The sequence below is a fragment of the Myxine glutinosa genome, chromosome 7, assembly GCF_964187855.1.
Source record: "Myxine glutinosa chromosome 7, kmMyxGlut1.1, whole genome shotgun sequence".
Lineage (NCBI taxonomy): Eukaryota > Metazoa > Chordata > Myxini > Myxiniformes > Myxinidae > Myxine > Myxine glutinosa.
This window is the reverse complement of record NC_136267.1, coordinates 97369139-97378558: the sequence shown is the minus strand read 5'-3', so window position 1 is coordinate 97378558 and position 9420 is coordinate 97369139. Positions and strand designations below refer to the sequence as shown.

The following is a 9420-nucleotide window of genomic DNA, read 5'->3' as shown; positions in this document are numbered from 1 at the left end:
CACCAACAGGTGCAGAGAAAATCATATTGATTCTGTGCGGGCAAACAAACAGCCAGACAAATGAAAAATCACTCATAGAGTGACACTTGGCAAAAGAGAACAAAGTAGAATGGCCCTCATTCCTCAATGGCCCTCAGAAAAGTAGAATGGCCCTCAGTAGAGCATCCTTTTGACCTCAAAAATAATTGGTGGTTGAATTTGATGACCTGATATGCAAATCGTCTTCAAATTTTAATTTAATCAAATGAAAATTAACAATTTTAGAAATTTGGCCTATATTGACCTTTTGGCCTTTGTTGACCTCTAAAATAGTTGGTGGTTGAATTAATTCAGCTGATATGTTAATCCGATTCAAATTTCAAGTCAATCGGATGAAAATTGAGGATTTTAGAGATTTTAAAAAGGTTGTTGACCTTTTGGCCTATGTTGATCTGAAAAATAGTTTGTGGTTGAATTCACTTCGGTGATATGAAAATCCTATTCGAATTTCAAGCAATCGGATGAAAATTGAGGATTTTAGAAACTTGATAAAAAGTGATTGACCTTTGCCCTTTGCTGACCTTGTGACCTGTGTTGACCTAAAAATAGTTGTTGGTTGAATTCAGTTTAGTGATATGAAAATCCTATTTCAATTTCAAGTCAATCGGATGAAAATTGAGGATTTTAGACATTTGAAATGGTTGACCTTTTGGCCTATGTTGATCTTTTGGCCTTTGATGATCTCCAAAATAGTTGGTGGTTGAATTCAGTTAGTCGATATGAAAATTCTATTCAAATTTCAAGTCAATGGGATGAAAATTGAGGATTTTAGAAATTCGAACAAAAACATAGTTGACCTTTGGCCTATGTTGACCTTGTGACCGATGTTGATCTCAAAAAGAATTGGTGGTTCAATTCAGTTTGCTGATATGTAAATCCCATTCAAATTTCAAGTGAATTTGATGAAAATTGAGGATTTTATAAATTTGAAATTGTTGTTGACCTTTGGCCTATGTTGATCTCAAAAATAGTTGGTGGTTGAATTCAGTTAGCTGATATGAAAATCCTATTCAAATTTCAAGTTAATTGGATGAAAATTGAGGATTTTAGAAATTCGAAAAAAAATGGTTGACCTTTGGCCTATGTTGATCTCAAAAATAGTTGTTGGTTGAATTCAGTTCGCTGATATGTTAATCCTATTCAAATTTCAAGTCAATCGGATGAAAATTTAGGATTTTAGAAATTGTGAAAAAACGTGGTTGACCTTTGACCTATGTTGACCTCAAAAATATATAGGATTTTGTCGGACCACGAACTCGAACATTTGGTGAAGTTTCATGAAGATCGGTTTAAAATTGTGACCTGTAGGCAAGTATAAGTGACATACTATTTGACAAACACACAAACCAGAGTGATCAACATACTTGTCCAAAAAAATTTTTTTTGCCAAGTAACAAACAGACAAACGGACTGAAATGCAATACCCTCTCTTCTGGTGAGGGTAACAAGGTAGGTCATTCACCTGATGAACGTTCAGTGACCTATCTTGTTATTTAATTGATAAGCAAACCTACCTTTTTTCAACCGTGCTTGGAACTGGTGCGACCTTGTCGCTTCAAATCCTCGTTGACCCTCATCGACAATTTCCATCCATTTTTCGGCAAAATTCCGCACTCGATCCCAACTTTTTTGGTTAAACTCCTTTAGTTTGTCACCCCCCCCCCCCCACCCCCTCCCCCGGGACAGCGATCCGCGATGCTGATTGGCTGAGAGCGCGCAATTATGTGATGTGGTAACCACATCATTCCAATGTAGTTTGTGCTCGGTACATGCGCCAAATTCAAACAGATCCCGAGATCAGGCTTGTGGAAAAGTGGAAGTTGTGTTTTGAGTTGAGAATGACCAGTTTAATAAAAAAACAAAACCACCTTTAGAGGCCATTTTTCCCCGCAAGCGGGGGTTGGCCTTTTTCGGGAACTGTGGTTGTTGTTGTTTTTCGGTCCCCTTTTTGAAGCAATGTTTTACGGCCGGATGCCCTTCCTGACGCCAACCCTTTTTGCCGCCTTTAACGACAAGCAGGGAATTACCAGTGAACTGGTACTCAATTTGCCGACCTCGGAAGGATGACAGGCTGAGTCAACCCCCCTGGCGTTAATTCAGCAATTGACCGGGATTCAGAACCCAGGATCCTAGGATCCTAAGCCGGCACCCTAGCCGCTAGCCCAACACCAGGGATTAATTTTAACACCAGGGACAACACCAGGGACACCAGTTTAATGATACACATTAATGATATTTTAGTTTCAAAAGTGGGTATGTTGCACGTTTTCGGAGGGATAGATAATGGCCTAGATGTCTTAACCCACAAGTTTGCCTCCCAAGTGCACCCAAACCCATCAGTCTCAATCCCCACCTTACCCACTCATACCTTTGACTCCTGGAAATTGTGACTATTTCACTCCATGAGGTGGATAAACTTCTGGCCAATGTTGAAATTGATCCGGCAACAGGAATGGATGGCATAACATCCTGCTCTGGTACTTTCACTTATTCTGTTTTCTCTCTTCAGCGAGTCCTGGACCTTAGGCTGCCTCCATAGCCCAAGCTGCAGACAGGGTATCCCAGTTGTGTCAACTCCATGTTAAATCAGAACTTCGAAAATCCTGCAAGCCTTGCTCTATAAATGAATGGATATCTCTATTCCCTCATATGAGCTGGTGCTCATGCTTCACATGCCACGAATGCTTCACTCCTGGATGCCGCGAATCCAAAGTTATCAATATCACTGGCATTCCCCACGAAGAAGCTGAAGCGCAAGGCCTGCTGCTCTCACATCAGAGACAGACATGTCTATGTTCTATCCATATCCCTCAAGTCTCGCATTCTCTGCTCTTTCATCACTGCAGGCCATACTTGTTATTTTAGAAATTCCCTGCTTTGGAAATTCCCCAAAATTCAGGTTCACTGCTCATCTTCACTCCTTGTTCCTGTTTTCTCCCACTTGTAGAACCCTCTAAACTCAGTCGGTTCAATTCCTCTTCCTTCCAGAGCTTTAAGTTGGCAGCGTACCACCATCTCATCATCATCTTTCTTCCATCCATCCTTACCCATGAGATTATTTCTCATAACCTCCTGTATTTCTTCCAATCTATTGGCAGGTTGCTATGTTTCCTTTTCCTTCTCCATTCTGCTGTTTGCCAATCTTACCTTCTACTCTCTGTCAACTCGGTCTTCCATGAGCCTAGATTTTGTCCGAAATAAAAACAAAACCAAACCGTCCATTCTCTCGCCCGTGCACCAATTTCTCGGATTCAGACTCATAGAAACACAGCGACAAAACCAAACTAGGCCATTGTAGCAAAGCCTTGCTAATTCTTACTCTCCCCAACCATAGTCCCCCTACCACCCCAAGACATTCAGAACTCTGTAACTGTCCCACACCCCCAAATTAATATAATGCATCATGACGCGGCTGGTGGGGGGTTTGGCGTCCAAATTTGGCGTCAGGAAGGGCATCCGGCCGTAAAACATTGCTTCAAAAAGGGGACCGAAAAACAACAACAACCACGGTTCCCGAAAAAGGCCAACCCCCGCTTTGCGGGGAAAAATGGCCTCTAAAGGTGGTTTTTTTTTTAATGACGTTTGTTTAAATGAAGTGTCAGAGGCACTACCTTGCAAAGATTAGCATCGAGTAATCCCAAATTTACAGCAATTTGGTCAAAAGACCAAGGCCCGTCCTTCATGCAACGGGATACGGGGTTTTACAATCGCTTGTGTGTGTTTGTGTGTCTGTCTGTCTGTCTCTCTGTCCAGGCTGTAAAATTTTTACCATTTGAGCTCTTGCCCTCAAATTTCCAACAAAGCTTTATTATGAGAATATGACAAATTAATAATTTTAATTGAGACAAATTAATAATTTAATCAAAAGGTCGTCACATAAAATCTTCAATTTTCATCCAATTGACATCAAATTTTAAGAATTTGCATATTGGGTCACTTAATTGGTTCAATTAAAGGCTATAATTATATAATAAATCACCAATTAAAAGCTATAAGGTGATTGGGTTGTTTTTTTAAGATCAAAAGGTCAAAGGTCAAGGTTGCATAAATCATCAATATGTCAGTCATATCAATATGCCCGTGACCAAATTCAGAGGGTAACGTGTGTTCCGTCAAGGTCAAAGGTTAAGGTCACAAAATCATCAATTTCCATCTAATTGACTTTCAATTTGAGCAGGGTTTGCATATTGGGTCACTGAAGTCTATTTATTTCTTTTGAGGTCAAAAGGCCAAGGTCGCCTAAAACCGTCAATCCTTTTGTATTGTTTTCGTCATATTTAGCAAACGGAAGAAGTCCGAATACATAGCGGACGCGGACGGGATTTGCATTTTCAGATGCTTTATATATATATTTTATTGCAGTTTTTACACAATAACATCTTGACCACTGCAGATGAAATATTTTGATCTTGAAATCTGAGAGCAGCAAATAATTTCTTCAGTCGAACTGTTCAACAAAATCATTTTTAAGGACCATTAAAAGGTAAAAACACGACAGGCTATTCATGAACACAATACACCCTCTGAGTGCAATGCTAAAAGCATATTTGGCGAACTTAGTCATGTTTGGAGCATGAAGTATCCTGGTTCAAGTTATCTTTGTGGTTGACTTTCACTTGCAAATTAAACATACATACATACATTCTTTCTTTCTTTCTTTTTCTTTTTCTCTCTCTCTCTCTCTCTCTCTCTCTCTCTCTCTCTCTCTCTCTCTCTCTCTCTCTCTCTCTCTCTCTCTCTCTTTTTCCTGCATGCTGCAGTGTAACCAACAGAAACTACAGTTTTTATTCCTTCGTTGTATCTTCACAAAGCCAAGGCCGGAGCTATCTTGAGTATCGCCGAATGAAATCCTGTACCTTGCTCCGAAAATCTTCCTGTAAGAAAATAAGCACAGTCATGAACAAGACAGCATTTAACAACGTGGACCCTCAATTGAGCACGTACGTTGTAATTTAAATGCAAAACGTAGAACTCCGTTTCATTGCTGCACAAAGCCCACATGTGTGTGATGTAATTTTAACGCCTTCAAATGAATGATATAGATTACAATAGACCTAGGTGCGAACAAGCACACCCTTACTAACAGGCACGGCTAACTGGAACATAAACCACATTCAAGGTTTAAAATCAATTTGGGGTTAAATTACACGACTTTCGTTAACTGTTCCCAAGGCCACCCAGCTAGTCGAGCTCATAGGCCTCAGAGCACACCTCAAATGACAGGTTTACTTTTGCAGCTGAAAATGTGACAAAGGCCACCCGGGTGCACGAGTCGAGCACATGGACTGAAGTGTGCCGCAAGGCCTGAGAAAAATGATGTTAACGTAATAGTAAATAAACAACTTGCTGTGGCCGCAGATGCTGTAAATAATCTGTGCATTCCTCACTTGTTATGGTTAAATTAGACAGCTGTGCTAATTTCATTATTAACCAGAATAAGAAGCCTAAGGAGTGTTGCCTGGGAACATAGATTCCATTAGATTTGAGAATGAATGGTCTGCAGTAAAGTACAGGTAGTGAACAAAAAAAATGGAAATACCTGGGTAAATGAGGAGCACCAAGTATATTGAAAGCAAAGGCTTCCACACAGGTGGGGCCCATGTGTTAATTAAGTAAATAACATCCCAGCATGTTTATGGTCATGTATACGAATGCTGCACAGGCCTGGTTGCTTATAATTATGGCTAGCATGGCTGCAAGAGGAGACCTCAGAGACTTTGAAAGAGGGGTGATTGTTGGGGCACCTTTGGCAGGAGCTTCAGCGACAACAGCTCAACTTCTTTTTACGGCGTAGCCCATTGGGAAAAGCCGTCTAAAACAATGTTTGGGGTGTATCAACGGGGGTAGAAAAGATCAAGGTTTTGAATGGGGAAAGATAAAGAGATGGTGGTGAACAGCTGTTTTGAAGACCTGAAGGGAGGTGTGGAATTGATGAGAGTCTAGGAGTTTGTTCCAGAGGCAGGAAAAAAAGAGGAATGAAAGAGTGAAGGTGGGCAGTGAGTCTTGATTTTGGCAGCTTCACCAGAAGAGGGTTGCTGATGGATCTTGTGCGTCCTACAGGAAAATGTGGGGGACAGAGCACAGACAGAGTAGGGGTGCAAGGCCGGAGAGGAGTCGGTAGAAGGTAGAAAGACTGCCAACCTGCCTGCGATTTTTTTTTTTTTTTTTGTATACAGAGTCGAGGCTCGTGAAAGAGCTAACATTTATCAAACAAACAAATCAAACAAACAAGCAAACAAAGTATATAAAAAGGGGAGCGGTCGACAAGATGGGGAGAGAAGGGGAGGAAGCACACAAACACAACATTTGAGAGCAGGGACATCGGGAGATGTTTTTGGAGGGAGAGGGCCTGGGGAGAGGCCGGATAGGTATAAAACGCAAGGACACCAAGGACTTCCAGGAAAGAAGTCAAAAGTCACCTCAAAAAGTGGATTTGGGGTGAAATTAGCAGGGGTAGAAAAGATCAAGGTTTTGGATTGGGGAAGATAAGAGATGGTGGTGAACAGCCGTTTTAAAGACCTGGAGGGAGGAGTGGGATTGAAGAGAGTGAGGGAGTTTGTTCCAGAGGTGGGAGAAAAGAGGAATGAAGGAGTGAAGGTGAGCAGGGAGTCTTGATTTTGGCAGTTTAACCATAAGAGGGTTGCAGGCAGATCTTGTGCGACCTGCAGGAATATTTGGGGGACAGACCCTAGAGAGAGCTGGGGGAGCAAGGCCGGAGAGGAGTCGGTAGAAGACGGAAAGACCACCAACCTGCCTGCAGTGATTAAGTGAAAGGCCCTCGGAGATAGCGTCATCACGGGAGATTCCAATGATTCTGAAAAATGAGATAGAGATGCGATGAGATGAGAGAGTAAAAGGCCCTCAGAATCAGCTTCATTGCAGGAGATACCAATGATTCGAAAAGCCTTGGTTTCAACAGCGTGAAGCTGAGCTAGGTGTGAGGCAGGTGCACCAGCCCAGAGGGGAGAGCAGTACTCCATCAACCTGTGGATGAAAGCTTTGTATGTGGTGAGAATCTCAGTATTGCCAAGGAAGGACTTCGCACAACAGAGGATGCCCAGTCGGCAACTGGCTTTGGAGGCCAGCTTGGAAATGTGGTTTTCCCAGGAAAGATCATGGCTGATAGTGAGACCCAAGAGCTTGAGTGACAGAACTTCTTCGAGAGGATTGTTGAGAAAGTAAATGGGAGGGTTGTCCAGACGGTCTTTTTGGAGAGACATAGTGAGAGTGTGAGATTTGTCAAGATTGAAGGACATGTTTCACTTGTTTGACCAGTTTGTGATTTTATCCAAGTCTGCAGAGAGTGTTAATCTGAGGGATGAGAGATGGAGCAGCAGAGGGTGGAGTCAACAGCAAAAAGACAGAGGATTTTCCAGAGTCAGATAGATCATTCATGAAGAGCAATGGATGTTAAGCAACAGACTGATGCTTCATGAGCAATGGAGTCTAAGGTGATGTCGGCATGGACTTCCGAGGGAATGACATCATCAGCAAAGGGCAAGCGTGGGCAGAAGTGCACACTCCAGTATAGTGATATCGGTACCTTAATTTGAAGTGCAAGTCAAAGCAAGCAACTGCAGATCAATTGATCGTAAATTTCAACCTGGGGAGCGAGCAACCCGTTTCATAAAAAATGGTCTGCAGAGAACACCACAGAGCGGGATACCATAGTCGGATTGCAGTGCACAAACCACTCGATACACCTGACAATGTACGTTTGTGAGTCCAACGGTGCAAAGAGCACAGGCAATCAACTATAGATCAGTGGAGAAATGTGATTTGGTCAGGTGAATAATCCGTCACCATATTTCTCGACAAACGGATGAATGCACATGTGGCACAAACCTAAAGAACTCTACAACCTTGAGTGCTTGGGTTCTACAACAGTGACGTGTTCTGGTGATTCTGTAATGTTGTGGGGCGCATCTTCCTGGCATGGTTTGGGTGCAATAATTGCCTTAGAAAGCAAAGTCAATGTCAATCGCTACTTTTTGGTACCGAGTGATCATGTTCACCCCATGTTGCAGCATTTCTTTCCTGGCGGAAGGGGCGTCTTCCAGGATGTCAATGCCCACATCCACGGAGCCTGTGTGTTCGCCCAATGGTATGATGAGCATGACACTGATGTTATCCATGTGTCATGGCCTTCTCAGTTACCAGTTCTGACCACAATTGAGCATTTTTGGGATATTCTGGAACGACACCTAAGACAGCGTTTTCCACCGCCATCAAACAGGTGTGAGTTGATTGACTTTCTCTTGGAAGAATGGTGCCGTATCCCTCCTGCAGAAATCCAGACGCTGATGGACACTATGCAACGGTGCATACAGGCTGTACTCGCCGCACACGGTGGCCCAACACCCTATTCAATGACTTTACATTTGCGTTTCCATTTTTTTGGTCCACTACCTGTTGGTCTACATATGGACTCATTCACAAACTTACTCACTGACATACAGACAGATTACAACAGCCTCTAAACATATCTAAACATGCTCGTTGTCTCCCTTTAAACTAATTTGCACTCCACAAATACTCAATAAAACCGAATCGGTCTGCACAGGAAAGACTACCAAGGACCAACACAGACAGGTTTGGAAACAAATAAATAATCTACGACACATGACAGAATGTAAACAGCAACCCCACACAAAGACAAAGAATAAACACAACAATTTGCCATGTAAAGAAACTAAACCAACCCTATCATCCCCCCAAGGCAAGCGGACACACACGGACACACACACACACACACACACACACACACACACACACACACACACACACACACACACACACACACGACGGTAATAGCAGACAGTTCATCCTGGCTGCTCAGCAGCAGAGCAGGCCCTGAGAGGGAGCAGGAACAAGCAGGCAAAGGGTAGAAAACAGCGTTTCACCCTGTTGATGTAACAGTAGAGAGATGCGAGAAAAACATACTGAGTCCCACGCACAGAACCAACTATGTGCAACCCAACCAACCAATCGTGGATCAAAAGCAGTTTGAAATCTGCTTCCCCGACATTGATGAACAGCTGCAGGGTAGCAGTCTTCTGCCTTCATGGATGAGAGGGAAAATTCCGAATCGCCGTCTCCTTACTCACCCAGCTCGACACATCACAGGACATCCTCAACACTTCCTAGCCACAAACAATTACAACGTCACCTCCCAGTGGCGCACAAGCAAGACAACTTATCCCTATCCACGTGTCCTTAACACAAAGTTTCATAAGTCGTAAAATTATGTTAACACAAATGCCGTTGGGGGGGGGGAGGATGAGGTGTCGGGTCTCTACCTTAATTTTAAAAGCACAACGCCTCCGATGACTTCGTCTGCAGTGGCATAAAAACTGACCTATAAAAAAAATTATGTACATG

General features: G+C 42.7%; 1 protein-coding gene across 1 annotated transcript in view; it reads right to left on the bottom strand.

Moving 5' to 3' along the window:
* Positions 1 to 4375: 4375 nt before the first annotated feature.
* Positions 4376 to 9420, bottom strand: part of UBE2F (ubiquitin conjugating enzyme E2 F (putative)) — a 61945-nt gene continuing 56900 nt past the window's right edge. Inside the window, exon 10 of the mRNA XM_078782029.1 lies at positions 4376 to 4913. Coding sequence (XP_078638155.1) covers positions 4863 to 4913 — 51 coding nt within the window. The 3' untranslated portion in view covers positions 4376 to 4862. The remainder of the gene's footprint in view (positions 4914 to 9420) is intronic.